This window comes from Dermacentor andersoni, chromosome 1, assembly GCF_023375885.2.
Source record: "Dermacentor andersoni chromosome 1, qqDerAnde1_hic_scaffold, whole genome shotgun sequence".
NCBI lineage: Eukaryota > Metazoa > Arthropoda > Arachnida > Ixodida > Ixodidae > Dermacentor > Dermacentor andersoni.
The window spans coordinates 268471000-268488323 of record NC_092814.1 but is presented as its reverse complement, the minus strand read 5'-3'; the positions used below and the strand labels follow the sequence as shown (position 1 = coordinate 268488323).

General features: G+C 48.3%; 1 protein-coding gene across 3 annotated transcripts in view; it reads left to right on the top strand.

Moving 5' to 3' along the window:
• LOC126547709 (phosphatidylinositol 3,4,5-trisphosphate 3-phosphatase and dual-specificity protein phosphatase PTEN-like) overlaps positions 1–17324 on the top strand; it is a 118046-nt gene that overhangs the window by 60895 nt on the left and 39827 nt on the right. For all 3 annotated transcript variants that reach the window (XM_055063132.2, XM_055063133.1, XM_050195663.2), the window contains exons 8-9: positions 3562–3740; positions 6180–6346. In XM_055063132.2, the coding sequence (XP_054919107.1) occupies positions 3562–3740; positions 6180–6346 (346 nt within the window). The remainder of the gene's footprint in view (positions 1–3561; positions 3741–6179; positions 6347–17324) is intronic.

The window sequence follows — 17324 nt, the reverse complement described above, 5'->3', positions numbered from 1 at the left end:
AAGGGAAAATGAGACATCCACCTCATTGTTGCAATTACTACAAAAGAAACCCATTCGGGTTCCTCAAAAGAAAAGCCTCTCAGTTGAAAAGTTTTTCTTGGTCCGGAACTTAAATCTGCGACTACCCCCTTTCCGGGGCAGCCACTCTACTGACTTCGCCCTGCCATCTGCCTCTTCAACTGCAAGGCTATTATTCTTTCGAGGAACCCGTATGAGTTTCCTTTGTACCAATTGCGACGATGGGGTGGATGTCTCATCTTCCCTTTATTAATTACTTCTCTTCACCTTGCGGATTTCCGCAGAACTATTATGCCAAGACAGTGAGTCACGTGCCAACCTTATTTTTCTTGTCCAGTGTTCCTGCTATAAACCAACAAATGATGCTTGCCAAACTTCTTGTTCCTTGTCCAATGTTCCTGCTCTAAACCAACAAATGATGCTTGCTACCTGTCATTCAGTGTTGGCTGAAGACATTTAGCCAGAAAATTCACACTCAATGCTGAAACTTGGCAAGAAAAAATTCTGTTTTGGTATGTTGTCTGTACGCAACACTTTTCAACAAAGGGTCGAAGGGGCCTTGAAACACTTTTTTAACATAATAAGAAAACATTGCCGATCTGTTAACGTTGCCGATCTGTCCTGTGAACATGTGAGGCAAATATTATTGCACTGCATGTAGCAGAGAATTTAGAACCTTGTGTCATAAGCAGTGAAAAATTGCTTGCTCTCACTTCCGTTATGTCATCATGCAACGTCATTGCAAGCAGCTGGACCTGCAACAGCTATTGGCTGATTTCGTGATCACGAGAACATTCTCATTAATACAATTATTGCTTATTTGAGTTAAATGAAAAATACATATCTGAGATCTCAAAAAGACAGAAAAACCATTTCATCTCTGCACTGCTGGTCTAAACACGACAGTTGCATGTTGCTGCGCTTGGTGTGCACAGCCTCCGAGATTAAAAGTATAGCATAGATATTGCAGCTACCACGACGTGCTGCCACAAGCTGTGTTTGGGTGGGGCCTGCGACGCATTGCTCTCTTGCTCCCCCTTGCTGTCTCCCTTTTGTAGCTTCAAGCACGCTATAGTGGGATACAACTTTAGAAAAAAGGGGGCGTTTACTCCTCCGAGGCGGAGGCACACGAGCATCCACCAATGGGCGTGCACTCTGGACTAACGTCATGAGCCGGACGGCCGGTGGCCCCGCCGACTGAGAAGATGGCCGCCCACGCTTCGAACTGGGCGAGGTCGCGTCAGCTGTGTGCTTCAGCCCCTCGTCAGAGTGAATTCCAGAACTGTTTGTGATGGTCTATCATGCTGGAAATATTACTGCGAGCTTACGATGCGTCATTTTTGCCGCGTGCGTTTATTCTGAGCCGTGATCCGGCGAAGGAACATTTCAGCGAGCATCGCTGGCGCTGCGCTACGCTTTGCCTGAAAACAGGATCCCGCGGCGACCGCTACGAACACATATCCTGTGTGATTGTTCCATGTTGTTTTATTTCGCTCCCGAGTGAAGTTACGACGAGAAAAGTTTTCCAAAGACTGGTGCCTACTGTTAGCGGCGGGTGTGTTCGTGTACTGTGTCGGTGTGTTTTTTGTCGTATGGGGTCGTTTTTCATCGGACCGAGCATCTCGGCGACAAACTTGGTCGTGGCCTCCGCGCTGCATTCAGGCTTCCTGTTATGCCAATATGTGTAGCAGTGAAGGATTATGTTGCGAGAATCGCTATTCAAGATATGGCCACTCTTGTTCTTCTTGTCGAGGCTCCTTGGTGGTGTGGACATCGAGGGACACAAGGCTCATTCGGCAACAAAGTCCGAAGTCGCTGGGCTTCACGGCGGAAAACTCGCACGCAATGCCTTGTGTGAACTGGCGAGATTGCAGGCTAGCAAAAAAAGAAAAAGAAAAAGAAGAAAAATGTGAAAACACAAAACCAAAAAATATAAATTTTATTCTGTTTAAAAGCAAGAGTGAGAGAGAGAGTAAAACTTTATTCAATCTAAATAAAATAAGGCACGATGGTTGGAGCCCCTATTCCAGGGCCCCACTGGCACGAGCGGTTCGCTGGGCTTGGTCCAGAAGAGCCAACTGGCTCTCCCGACCCTCGTCCGCAAGCCATGCCTCCCACTGCCTATTCCTCATTAGTGGATGTTGGTGTAATATGGGACTGTCTATGTGCGGCGGCCTCCTGGGGCACTCCCATGTGATGTGTTTTAGTGTGGGTGTGTCTGTGCACCACGGGCACTCGTCAGTGAACCTCGTGGGGTGTATTCTGTGTAGGTGGTGCAGGTTGGGGTATGTATTCGTCTGAATACGACGCCAGTCCCTCTCCTGTTCGCTGTTTAAATCGGAGTGAGGATGTCCAAAACGTCTCCGCTCCTGCCTTTGCTGTAGGAGGATGTCACGAGAATTCGGTGGAAGGACGTCGCTAGGCCATGCCATTGCTCGGACGTTCAAACCTCGAGCAATACGGTCTGCCCTAGCGTTTCCTGCCAGTCGCTCGTGTGCCGGACACCAGACGATAGTGTGGTGCCCCTCTAGTTGAGTGCCTAAAATTTTGATTATTGATTTGGGTGCCGTTCCTTGTAAAAACAGGCAGCAGGCCGCTTGTGAATCGGTTAATATGACAGCCGAATTGGTTTGGCGCTCGGCGTCCTGAATGGCCAAGGCGATGGCTGCAGCCTCTGCCACGCATGCCGAGGAGGTTTTGAAGGATGCCGTTGTTATGTTGTTGTTGCATGTAGAGACTATGCTGAAAGCGAGAGTATTTATTTAAAACGATGAATGAAGCATTTTTGTACCTTCCTGCCTCGACCGTATTCTCGCCCCAGGTTTGTAATGGTGGCGATAAATGCATTGTTTTACTTATAAGTACTTTTCCAATAGCAACTGATTCATTTTAAGCTTGGAAAATGAGTAGTGGATACGCCGTGTACATGTGAACAAGCGCAAAAGCCTTGCAGAGCTGCTCTTTCTACTTTTGTCACTTGCAATGAGGCTAAAGAGCAGACGACGGGCAGCGTAGTAGACGGCACGGGGTTATTTTTTTGTCGCTATCCGGCATGTGCTGTAGCACATGAGAGCTCTATTAAACCAGTCATCAAAATACAAAAGTCTTTATTTATACTGAGAATTATGCGTTTCAGGAGCACAATTTTTCAAGCGGGACTATTTTAGTCACGGAGGCAATCAACTGTCGCGCTTTGGTCATCTGGGCGGGGCTTCCCCTTTTTTCTAAAGTTGTATCCGACTATAGTCGAGATGAAAAGAGTGAGGAAGCCGCTGATTGGGCTGATAACTATGTCTAGCTTCACTTGTGCTTTGAAGGATTAGAAAAATTCTTGTGGCAGGAGGTTCGGGAGGTGGCGTAATTTAATAGTAATCTCATTCTAAGATTAGTTAAAGCAGTGTTTCAGGGCCACTTTAAAACCTATTTGTGACTAAATGCAATCCGCAGTTTGCCTTCAACAAGACCTGTGACAAAACATCACATACCGCTTCGACTGCTGTATTTATGCCATTGTATAACATTCCTTGGTTTTGAATATTGCAGCGCCATTCTTCCTGGTTTGGAAGAGTGATGCCAACACCATGGAGAAGTTGTACATGTCTCCTGTGATCGAGGGACGTAAAGGCAACTCCTCGTCGCTATGCTTCCACCTAGGACGCAGAGTGGCCCTCAAGGGCGACATCAAAGTGGAGGTCTACAACAAGCCCAAAATGATGAAGAAGGTGTGTGCCACTGCTCCCTGAAGGCAGTGTACAGTAGAACCTCGTTCATACATTTTTGAAAGAAACACGAGAAAAAAGTGTGCTAAGCAGGAAAATTTATGACGTGAACTCACTAAAAAAAAATCTGTCCTTGTAGTTTTTTTTTGCTTTTGTTTGGCAGAATCGGCCGTAGTTGACATCTATGTATTGTGAAGTGTTGCACGAATCATTGCAGCACAAGACGCTGACGCATGCCGAGCTGATGAAGCCCAGCCCGGCGCAATCGAATGAACAGCAAAATCTAATAGGAGATATTCAGCTTGCTAATCGAATTATTAGAATGTTCACTATACGATTCGGTGATGTTCGAGTATTTTCACAGCCCTGCTTATCGCCTATTAGATGTGTGGTTCCAACAGTACTACGCCATACGCGCTGGGGCTCCACCCGGGCGCCGAGCAAAATATTTATTACTGTTGCTACTAAAAGAATTAAATGCACTGGTACTAGGTAATCCAATGTGCTAGTTGCAAATATGCAGCTAGTTTTTCTCTACTTACCGTATTTACTCGATTCTAACGTGTCCTCGATTGTAATGTGCACCCGTTTCCCTGACAAAAAAAAAGTCCATTACAGTATCGCACACTTCATGCTTTTATACAGAAATACAACTTTCTCGCCTTTGGAAAAACAGATCTACAGTGAAACCTCGTTAAACCTTGTTAAACCGTAGTTGGCCGGAGCTCGTAAAAAGTGCATACTAAATGGTAGTACTGCTTAACCGAAATAGCACGAGATCGCCCACTTACCTGTCTAAAACGGAACTCAGAGAGGGTGGAATGAAAGGGGAAAAAAACATGTAGTATTTATTCACTTCGCACTACAAAAGTGTTATTTTCGTTTGATGCCGCCGCGGCCTAGCAGCGACGACATCAGTCTCGAAACTTACTGAAGCTGCGAGCCAGCTTTTCAGCTAGCCCCCTCTTCTCGGCGAACACTCGCACGGGAGATTCCTAGTTCACGTTACGTATTCTTCGTGCACGTGCACAGTATCGCTGCAGAAGTCGCGGGGCGCCTTTTTCATTGCGGGGTGCTGTTCTCGTTGCGACGATTTCATTCATGAGGCTGACGTAACGCATAGCTTCTACCACTGTGGGGCCTGAATTGCCCGTGCTGGCGCTTTCTGTGTCGTCCTCATCACTCGCTAGTCTTCACTTCGGTAACAACAGAGGCAACGATGGCAAAAAGTCGAACCTCGTAGCCAACATCTGTTTCAGGTCGCAGCAGCGCCGCCGAGCACCTTCTTCACATTCCAAATGCCACACACTGTAGTCAACAGCAGATCCCTGTTGCGTGCCAGTGCTGACTTCTTCGTGTCACGTTCCATAGCACGAACAATGTCTATGCTGAGCACCCGGCGTCTTTTTTATTCAAGCTTCAGCATGACGTGAGTCCTTGGTTGCACCGTTGCACGACGCTTCAATGCTGGCGCCGAAATGACGTTGATGTTGATGTGGCTTCACGCACAAACGTGCAGGGCGCTTGGAGGCTGTTGTTTTGATTTCTGAGGCTTGTTGTTCTGCCGGGCCGCCCGATGGAGACGACGCACCGCCATGTCTGTGCGATGACAAGTGGAAACACTACGTGTTAACAGATACGTACGCAGTAAGCTGGTACGGTTTATTCGGATACAAAACACATTATGTTCAATGGCCGCTGAGTCGGGGATTTGACTTTACTACTTTTAAAACAAAGCTACTGTTCAAGCGGGTACGGTTTAATGAGGTTTTACTGTAATTGCAAAATATTATTTTTTCCCTTTCTGTAATAATTAACCTTTGCATGTAATTTGAGTGGGTGATTTAAAATTTTCGATGAAATGTAGCATGACTGACTGAACAATAAATTAATGTTTAATTACTACGAAATTATGATGGGTCACTATAGAATGCTCAGTCATTCTCCCCCCTTGACTCTCTTTCTATGTAGTCTCCAGCACTTTAGCATAAAATTATGTAAATGTCGCACATTTGTTGACAGTCGATCGTGATTCGTGGCTGAAGGGTTTAAGATATCAGAGTGTAGGTACTGCTGTGCTTACCTGCTCACAGTAGAATGAAAGTGTTGGTGTTGTGTCCGTGGTGGCCATCTCTCTTGAGGTTTGGTGTAATCACCAGCATCTTGGTTTCTTTCTCTATTTGTGTGCTGATTATTATTATTTGCAAGAATATTTCTATAACTCATTAAGCAATTATATATAAATACATATAAAGGAAATTGGAAGTGCTGAGTGGTCGTCCTACTTGTGTGTCTGCTCCGAAATCACCCGCAAAGTGTCTTTTTCCTTTTTTTCCCATTCAGTTTGCGTGGAATATTAGTTCATCCTACTGTAGTGCTCCTTTAGTATGTTCAGCTAGAGGTTGCTGGCTTTTGCATCACTTGTATTTTATGTTCATGCAGGAAAAGATGTTCCAGTTCTGGTTCAACACCTTCTTTGTACCTCCAAGCTGCAATAGTAGCAGTGGTGGCAGCAGTGTAGGGCGAGGTGACGCACACTCACACCCCAATGGTGTCGCAGGAGGAGGAGGAGGAGGAGGAGGAGCAGCAGCAGCGCCTGCAGAGCTCAGGTGGGAACTGCCTGGTCAACTTTATTAAGGTGAAAGCCTTAAGGGGGGACGACGCGGCCTTTGAAAACCAAAAAATCGCAGAAAAAGTTGATTTTTCGAAAACTACATATTCGGGCAGTATGTCTAATAAACCACCATTTTTGTAAATATCAACGTCAAATTCATCGCAAGACTATTTCAAATAAAGTTTATAACGAGCTGCGACAGCCCTCAAGCAGCGAGCGAGCGCTCAAAATACCACTACTTGGCGCGAACGCCATTTCTCCACCGCTCCCCTGAGCGCCGCCATTTTGGTGTTGTTTTGTTTGTGCATTCTTGTGCTTATTTTTCCACGCCACCCGCGGCAGTGACAGCAGTGCAGGAGAGGTATAAATCGCGAGAGATTTCAAGTTTCCCATGGCTGAGATGAGAAGCTGAGATTGGGCGAAGCGCGCACTCCTCAAGGACGCGGGGGAGCCTGCAACTGCCATTGGCTACTGCGTGCGATGACGTAGTGATCTCCTGCATAATGCGTCTGGCCATCGTCTGCTTTGGCTCCTCCATCGCCGGCTCCCTTTGTTGTGTTCCACTTGCCATTGTCTATCTTTACGTACGTTCGCATATTCTCCAAATTTCTACCGTCTTTACGAGACGCTTTTCAACCGTCTTTACGAGACTGTTGTTGCGTTTAGCCTGCCGATTGTTCTGCAGTCGACCACGATGCGCCCAAGGAAACTCGAGATGTTACATGTGTTCAGTGCAAGGAAGCGTTCTATGAAGCTCGCTTGCATGGCGAAGCTTGCCGCTTGCTCGCGCGCCGACGATGATCACACCGATGCTTCCTGTGGGGCAGCTTCTGCTTCATCTATGCAAGAGTGTAGTTGCGTCGACGCTTCTAGCAACGTGACTCTTGCTCCTACGGCGCAAGAATTTGTCGTGACGAGTGCGCCTGGTGTCTCGTGCTCATCGACAGCGGCTTCCACATCCTCTCTTTCATCTGTCTCGAAAAGTGCGATCGCGTCCTCCACTGTGCACTTGAAAACACTTTTCCTGACGTGTGAGGACAAAGAGGCGGCGGATAAAAAACGTGCTTCTGTGCAACACGGACTTGGTGCTATGTCAGCGACAGAGCAAAAATTTCAAGCAGTGGAGTGCAATCCTGAAGCTGCCACCGCTACAAGTGAAGGCGAAAAATTTCTTCTTGTGCAAATGGATGCCCAAGGCGACCTGCTATCCGAGATCCCGTCGGTGCTTCGCGACTGGGATGAAGGTTCAAGGAGGCACCCAACTTGGACTTGCAACAAAGCTTGAGCTGCTATGCTTACATTGTGGAGTAGTTGCAAGCTCGTGGAGTTCTGCTCGTCCGGATGACTCAATGGCCTTTGACATGAATATAAGAGCCATTTTAGCAACAAAACAGATAGGGAAGGGACAAACAGCCCTGAATGACTTTTGGGCAGCGATGAACGTGTCCCATCGTGGTCTGCATCATAAGACTTTTCAGAAGTACTTGAAGAAATTCAGGGAACCACAGACACAGTGCATAGACAAGTTCTATGCAGAATCTGCTTCTGCTGTGAAAACCACCTACAAGGAAATGGATCCATATTTCAGCAGGGCTATCACGGTAAACTTTGATTGAACATGGCACAAGTATGGCCACACGTCCCATATTAGAGTTGGTGCAGTAATTGAATATCATACGGGCCTCATCTTGGACGCCATTGTTTTATCGAACCAGTGCCTTGGTTGCCAAGTAGGACCAAAGCCTGGAGACCCAGGCTACGCAAGCTGCCAGGAGGATCATGTGTGCCAGAAAAACACTGACTAAGTCTGGGAGGATGGAGGTTGAGGCAGCTGTCATCCTTTTCTCATGTTCGGTGCTAAAGCACAACCTCCGTTACACAACGCTCATGTCTGATGGAGATAGTGCCACCTTCTCTGCCCCTGCACAAGAAAATGTTTTTGGACTAGTTCCCATTTCGGGGGGAGGGGGGGGGAGGAATGCCTGAACCACGTCCAGAAGAGGATGGGGGCAGTACTGCGCAGCCTTGTGCAGAAAAGTGACAAGGCTTTAGGAGGGAAGAGCAGGCTGACAAGGGCCCTCATCGACAAGTTGACCGACTATTATGGCTGGGCCCTACAGAACAATTCCAACGATGTGGCTGCAATGCAGCGTGCAGTGATGACATCGTACTACCACGTGACATCGACGGACGAGGATCCTCATCACTACTTGTGACTTGTGATGAGGAAAGTAAAGAAAGTCGTAAAAAGATCGCTCGGTTAAGGCTCATAATAGTCTGACGTAGCATAAGCGCGCGCGCGCTCATGCTACGTCACATTGGCGTGAACGTCTTTAGTTCAAGCACTGGCGCAGTCAACGTAACCGGACGTAGCCAACGCAGTCCGACGTGCCCGACGTTGAGATGGCTCTTGCTCCATCCGCGTGTTTGTCGCACCGACTGTGCTGACCCACAATGCATGGCGCAAAGAAAAAAAAAATGTTGCAGTTTGCAAAGATCACCATATGCAGCTTGTTTGCTTGCTTGACTTACTGTCTTCTCAACGGCACTTATGCATGAAAATAATTTTCTGGTTGAATATATAAGGCAACCAGAAACATGAGCACACACAATGACTAGCAGTGCTTCTGCTGGAAGAGCATCCTGGGAATCAACTGCATCTTTTTTGCAGTCGGCACAATCTGCAGTTCTGTTAACTTTGCCGAATGCCACATAACCAGCTAAATTGTACAGTGCAGTTTCTTCTGGCGCTGTAATGGTTGAGGTCGGGCATGAAATAGATGGTAGCTGGCCCATGCTGTCGTCCAACTTATCGACGCTGAGGACGTTGTTGAAGGGAGTCTTGTTCTCATAGAGAACGAGGAATGTGGGATTTATTTACGGTATCTACATGAGAGCGCTACAGTTCTTCAGTCTAGCATGACTGAACGAGAATGTACACTGAAGAGCCGACAACAGCTGCTTATAAACACTCTGCCCTCCCTAGATCCCTAGGTGAGGGAAAATGGCCGTTTGACCAAATGGAGCGTCCAAAGTCATCGTAGCCTTTGAGGGGGAGGGTTCACCCACTCACTTCCGTACAGGTTGCACTGACCACACCAAGGTGAGAGGGTTCTCGTAGACACGGTTCTTTACCCGAGCAGGCGCCTCTTTATCCCAGAGTTTACCCTGCAGTCAGTGGCCGCCCCGTCTGTCCATTAACCGACGACTTCTAGCTGCGTGAGATGGCACCGCAAAGCATCTCCTTCCAGGAATTCCCCCGCTCCAATTAAAAATCGTGAAGGCGGCGGCGACTTCACTAACAATACCTGGTCTGCCGACTGCATGTATACATCCCGGCGTCGTTCGGTTGGGGACGCGGTGCGTTGTGGTCCATACAAAGCGAGTTGTTGCAGCAGACATTGTGGCGTCAACGGGCTAGGGACTGACGTATTTTTGTTTTCAAAGCGAGTCGCCGCAGCAGACCTGCAGGCGCCATTCCGACGGTCGCTTCCCTGAAGATTGCCAGCTCCCCCTGGTCAAACGTAACAGCGCCAACACGATATGATATAGGTGTGATCATCGTGCAAATTGCAGATTGGCAAGCCACAGGCTCTGCATGCCTATAAGCACTTGCTCTCTTTTTTGGTGACCGCCACCTTTTATACACAGAAGACTGACAACTGGGCAAGTTTGGGAAATGTGTCGGAGAGGCACCGGTGCAATTCGGCACTGGCGCAAAAAAGTGCCATTTGTCTGGGTTGCTTCTGTACCCACTCGTACAGCCAGGCACGAAACACGTCAGCATATTGGCTGAATATCAATGCAATTTGCATACGAAATCTAAAACACGCCGAAGAATGCAGCACTTCGTGGCGAAGAGCGGCTGGCCGTAGCAGTCGGCCGTGAAAGCCGACGGCTTCGTTGCCTGCTCGTTATAGTGTACAAATATATCTGCAGTCTCTCACTGAAGGGAATAACGACTCTTAAATGGGCCCTGAAACGATTTTGACGATTTTGTACAAACATACTGAGTTGTTAGGGTAGGTCCTCGGATCAATAATTGATGCATGTAAATGCTCCGTGTAAAGCGTGTAATTTATTATAAGGTCTTAAAAATGTACATCACTGCCGATCGCAGTACACTGCTCGGCTGAATTTTCAGCCGCCCCTACCCATTTGACGTAAATTGGCCTAATGGTGTCAGTAGGGCGAGCTATCCGATTGGCTGCCCAGGGCGCGTCATCGATAATTTTTCCAACCTAATGGTGAACAAATGTTGTTTGTATAGTCGGAATGTTAATTTGTTTGTATATAAAGAAAGTAACAGAAAGAGAATTCACAAGAACCATTTCTCAGTACATCTAAGCACTTCTGGAACAGCAAGTGTCATCTGCTTGTTACAACATGCTCCGTCTTGACAAGGGCTCTGCGTTCAGTGTCGGTCTGTCTTTTTGTGAGCACCATGAATCGCCTTTGTTGCGTTGTGGGCTGCAAACGCAGCAACTGCCAATATGTCCAGCTGCGAAAACCTGTCCCTCTGCAAGGCAGCAGACGAGCTGAGTGGCTGCAGCACTTCAGACTATCAGCATCTGATTGGCACCAGGATTTGTGCATTTGCGGCTACTACTTTACACCGAAAGATTACTACCACAATAGCATTTCGAGAGTCTGGTATTCGGCTAAACGCAAGCGAGGAGACAGGGCCTGGCCGCTTGACCCGTGCTGTTTCATGGGATGAACAGAAACGCAAACGTGAATGATCTGCACGGTGCAGCTACCTGGTGGCACAGAACTCAGCCAAACACAGTAGCAGTAATGAAGTGTATTCTTGTTTGCTGCTGGTGTGAAGTTTTCGCAGGAACGTAATCGTTAACATGCTGTTTTTGTAAATGTTTAAAATATTTTACACTTGGTTAGAGCAATATTAGCTCTTTGTTTGGCTAGTTAAGCTCTTTGCCAACAGGTGGCTGGACTGTGCAGACAGATCAGGCCGCTCATGTGCGTCTACGCTAAAGTTGCTTCATCAGCTTGAGTTTATGCCTCCACCCATCCATCGAAACACCCAGATCACCTGTGGTTACGATATTACTAGATACGTTCGACACTGCGACAGAATGCTCTCGCTTGGGGTCGACTGCCAGGCAGCTGCCGGAGAGGTTGGTGAGGCTTCGTGCGCTCGGTCCTAGAGAACCGGAGGTAGACAACACGATTTGCCATCATGACGCAGAGTCAGTGAAGTGTTTTTACCGATTGTGTTTCTTACCAATTTTAACATGTTATTGTTCCACATGATTGGCGACGCCTCCAGGACACCAAAGCGGCAACGGGGACACAAAAGCTGGAAGCAGTGTGGCCCGTGGGTTGGGGGTGATCGGCTGTCCACATTTGCGGACAGCCTATTTTGTATGCGAACACCCCCTGGCACGCTTCGGCCTCCGCGGCTCCAACACACAGGCCGCCCTGCTTCCAGCTTTGATCCCCCCGCTACCCCATGGGTGCCCTGGAGATCCTGCGCTGCCTGCTTTATTATAACCTCAGGTGCTCTCCTGAGGCCTCCGTCTGCCGGCTATGTGGGCCCTCCTGGAGCAGTGCTTGTAAAAAAGTCCAATCTTATACAACACCAGTCAGAACCTTGCTCCTTCAGGCACAGTGATCACCAAATGGGCCGTCCGTGCTCACTGCCTCACCGCGCGGGCAGCCAGCGGCGGAGCATAAAACAAACTTGACCGCACTCCGCAATGCTGGTACGTCTAGGGGACAAGCGCATACAACACGTGCTAAGAAACCTCCTCCGTAGTGTCTAGGCAGAGTCATATATTCAAGGAGCAAAAGCCCCTAGATTTTCTCTCTCGCGCTCGCTCTTACTCGTGCCTGTGCGCAAACGGCTGGCTATCCCTCAAATGAACGTCTCGTGAACTTTCCACTGATGTGTTAGCTCAATGCACATGCGCCACTGCAGGTATGTCCTCCATTCAATTCGCTTCCTTTAAGGGGGGAAGCGGGGATCAGATCGCGATTTTCGCGAAAAAAATCGATTTTTGAAAAGTACGCTTTTCAGAATCTACAGCATCATTTCTATCTTGTACTGAAATATTTCACCGAAAAACAAACTCTAAGCACTTAAAATAAATATATTTGTCGGTGCCGGCGTCCACAAATCCGCCCGAAATCGCGAAAAAGCCGCGAAGTTCAACGCGCGACTGCTCGGCTTTCCCGCCACGGAGCGCCGCCATTTTGGTATCGTTGGAAAGCCCGACTCTTTGACTCTTTGTCCCAGCCCTTCCCTTCCTTCCCTGCCAGCCAGCAAGCGCACAAAAAAAGAAAAACAGGAGAGTGGCAGCACGGAGCAGCCAATGGCTGCCGCGCCCCGATTGGCTCTGCGCCGCGGCTCGTTGTAAGGCGCCTCCTCATTGGTCGACGCCGCGCCATAATGGCGGCCGAGGCAAGGAGCGCAAGGAGCGTCTGCTTTTGTCCGCTGCTGGGAAGCCTTTCTGGACTTTCCTTCTCTTGTGTTTCGAGGACGTCGGCCACGTGCAATGGATCCGCGCACGTTCGAAAAGAAGTACCGGACGAAGCATGCCTACGGGAAGCGGAAACGCAAGCCCGTCACAGCAAGGAAGAAGCGGCGATTGTCAGCAGGTGGTTCGGCCGAGCCGAGCGTCCGTTCAGAATCGGCGGAGTACGCGCCCAACGTGCTGTGCGATCTCTCGCCCAACGTGCTGCGGGATCTTGCGCCGAGTCGAGCACCAGCCAGCGATAGTGAGACGAACCATGATCTTTTGCCGTCGAAGCGCGGGCGCAGTGTTACTTCACCGGTGACGATCGACATGCCAGTGAGTCTCGCCGTACGCGAGCGTCCCGTCGCAAGTTCGTCCAGCACAGATTACGGAGTGAGCTTGCAGCGGTCATCGCCGCCCGACTGCAGAGCATCGGAGACGCGCTTCCGCGGTGTGTCGTTCAACGCCGAGATGTCTCCGCAGCCAACAACCGCCAGTGAAGGCAGTCCCATGCCATCGACGAGTTCCGGCGCTTCGACGGAGCTGCAACGCGGGCGCACGCTCGCTGCCGCGGATGCGCCGGCGGCCGACCTTGCCGCTCATCGCAGTGTTGACTGTTCGCCCAGTGAACGTCGCACTATTCAAGCTCACCTGGAAACACGATTTGTGTCCGCGGAAACTGCAGAACTGCAAGCGTCGAGAGTTCGCGAATCGCTTCGCGCGGTTTCAGCAACGGAGCGCAAGTTCGGGCTGACTGGCTCACAGGAAAATGCCATTCCCGCACCTCCAGAAGAGGAGTTTATGCTTGTTCAAGTTGCTGCTTTGAACTCGCTGATTGGTTCCCCGCTTTGCCCAACTTGTCAGCAGCCCGGCCTAGCAGTGCACCGCGAGACTGAACTGGGACTAGCTGTGAAGATGGTACTTTCATGCATTTCCTGTGGTAGTACCCTACAGTCTGAGTGGTCCTCACAAAGGAAGAGCGGCTCTAGAGCTTTCGAGGTCAACATCAGAGCTATGCAAGCAATAAAGAGCATTGGGAAAGGACCAACTGCTCTTAATGACTTCTGGGCCACCATGAATGTCTCGCATCGTGGGTTACACCACAAAACATATGATGGGCACCTCAAAAAGACTTTCAAGCCTGCCGCAGCGGCAGCTGCACACAACATCTTCACAGATGCTGTAGAGGCAGTGAAAAAGGTGTACACTGAAATGGAGACAACATTTTCAAAGAACATTACAGTAGTGTATGATGGCACATGGTTGACACGCGGCCACAGCTCCCATACCGGCGTAGGCTGTATAATTGATTTCCATACAGGGCTTGTGTTGGACTGCATAGTTCTGTCCAACTTCTGCCTTGGGTGCAGCCGACAGCCAGCAGAAAGTGACCCCAACTATGCTGAATGGAAGCAGCAACACCAGTGCCAGAAAAACACTGATGTGAATTCTGGAAGAATGGAGGTTGAGGCTGCACTACAGCTCTTCAGGCGCTCCTTGAGCAGAAATGATCTACGTTACACAAACATAGTTTGTGACGGGGACAGCCGCATGTTTCGCACTCTATGTGATGAAGAAGTTTATGGTTTTGTGCAGCTATCTAAAGAGGACTGCATAAATCATGTTAAAAAACGAATGGGGGCTGCACTTCGCTCTTTGGTGGCCAAGGCAAAGAAAGGAGAGCCACTAGGTGGAAAGGGGGGCCTGACACAGCAGCTCATCAAAAAACTGACAAACTACTATGGCCTTGCTCTGCGGAACCACTCGGAAGTCGAGGAAATGCAAAGGGCAGTAATGGCAACGTACTACCACATCACATCAACAGATGATGAGCCCCATCATGAGCTGTGTCCCCCTGGCCCCCTTAGCTGGTGCAACCACCGGTCAGCTGAGGCAGAAGGGCAGCCAGCACCAGCTCACAAGTACAAGCTTTCAGCTAAAGTTGCTGAAGCACTCCTGCCTGTGTACCAGCGCCTCTCAGACCCTCAGTTGCTGGCCCGGTGCAGAGGAGGCAAAACTCAAAACGCGGCTGAGAGTCTCCATTCAGTGATATGGTCACTAGTATCAAAAGACCAGCATGCCTCACTGTTTGCTGTGGAAACAGCAGTGCACGAGGCAATTTCAAAGTACAACTCGGGCAGTCTGAAAGCTTATTCAGACCTGTGCACAACATTGGGCCTGCGCCCTGGTGCCCTCTCTCTTCAGCGGGCTGTCGAGAAAGACTCCCAGCGAATGAAGAAGGCACACAAAGTCCATCTCCTGAAAGGACAGAGGGCTAAGAAGTCACCTGCTGCCAAGGACACCAAATTCTACAATGCAGGAGCATTCTAGACAGTGTGTGCCAGTATGGAACTTTGAGGCTTGTTTTCTCAAAAGTTTGTTTTGAGCTTATCACCTCGCTCGTGGAAAGCATAGCACGGCAATGGGAGCACGGATTTTAATCCTGTTTGTTTTGCTGCAATTGGTGAAGTGTGCCTTATGTCAAGACAGTCTCAGATTTACCATTTAGGCTCACCATTTTTTTATTACACAATAATTGGAGCATGATACATTCTAAACATAAAGAGAAGGTGCATACTATATCGTTTAGAAGAAGAGCAGAGAAATTTAAAAAGAAATTAAGAGAATCTTGACTTAGACTATACTTCTTAGTAACTATTAAAAACATTTACAGACCCATAACCCATTTTGCTGTCACGCTAGGCTTTCCACGAGCAAGCAACATGTGAGCAATATATAAATAATGATAAAATATAAACTACTGAAGATATGATTGTGAAACTTTGCAGCTGTCTGTTTGATGCTATTTCGAACCTGTATGCCAAATTTCATCACTCTAAGATAAAAAATGAAAAAGTTAGTTCCGATCCCCTCATCCCCCCTTAATTCAGACATTTTCAGGCCCCTCCGAGTTCGAATTATCGAGGTTCCACTGTATAAGTATAGGTGGTGTCCTGATATGTATCCCAGCGATCCTTTCCTTTGAGTAATAGCCACGAATCTCAAAGACTATGCTTTTTGGTACTACGAGCACCAATAAACGTCACGGCCGCCATGTTTTAGACATTACCTGGTGCCATTTCTCGGCAGAACACCTCGTAGAGAAAGAGCATAGCCTATAAGGTGTAATATGAAAAAAGAAAGAGAGAGAGAAAAAAATCCGCAGCGCCGAGTCCGCCTTTTTATCTTGAAGGTCTTGATAGAAGAAGAGAAGCGACCTGCAACAGAGGTGTTGGCCATGCCCGGCCAGGAGCAAATGCGTCTCTCTCCAGTCAGGCCTAAACAAAGGATCGCATATGGAAAAAGCAAAGCTACGGGGTCTGTGCGACGACGCCAACGTCACCAATGTGCTCTCACGCACTAGCACTCTCCCTATCCATGATGGCGCAGAGTTTGAATTATCGGTGGCGGTGCGGATATCAGCATGAATTAGCGGCATGCGTTACATATTGCTTTCAATACATTGTTGGATGGACTGCGGCGGCTATTTCGAGTTATCTGAAATTGTGAATTAACAAGCTTTTATTGTAGTGAAATAGAACCGTTACTTTGGCTGGTTGGCTGAAATGCAGTTTTTTATTTTATTGACATCCTTTTCTTTCGCACCGTTTGAGATTGGGTGCAAGACACTAGCCTTGTCCTCAAGCGAGAGGGCATTGTGCTTAGTACACTAGCACCTTGTTCATACGTTTTGGAAAAAAATTTCGAGATTAATTGTACTAATTGAAAAATATGTACGATCTGAAATGACGTAATGCGAAGCATTGCACACGAGGCACGAGACTCCGTTGGAGCTGGTGGGGGTTCGGCGACCCGAGACACATGTTTTCCTATTACGTAGTGTTTTAAGACCATGACAGGAAACCAAAACGAAATCAAACTGGTGGGCGGCGGCGGATGCCACCGAAGTGAAACATGACACTCGTATCGCATCCCCTGCAGCAAGGAACGGCGGTGCTTTTGGATTTTCACCTACTAAATGTGTGCAGTATGCTACAAATGGCATCATACCTGTGACATCATACCTGCGTTGGCAGATGCAATGGATGGCTATAACAAACAGGAAGAAGAAACAAGCAAGACCCAAACAGAAGGCAGGCAGTAGCGAAATGTGTGCTCCGTGTGCTCTTCTGTGGCACATGATTTCTTGCTACTAAGCATGTTAGATATTTGCGGTTGCTTCACGATCCATCAGTGGTATCGACATGCGTTTGATTAGCGTTTTATATCTGATGTGTGTAGTTTAGAAATAATTATGTACTTCTGGTGACGCACTATTGTGAGGGTACAAATGCTTGACATGCTTTCTTCACAGTCGCTTAGCGGTTTTGACAAGTGTGTACAGTGCATTTTATTACGACTAGGCAGCTCCGACATGGAAAAACAAATGTGAAAATGGAGCATGGAAGTAGACATGGATGCACAAGCCACTCAATACAGACGCTATTCCATCTATGCCAATGAGGACAACAAAAATAGTATTCTTGTTTCTAT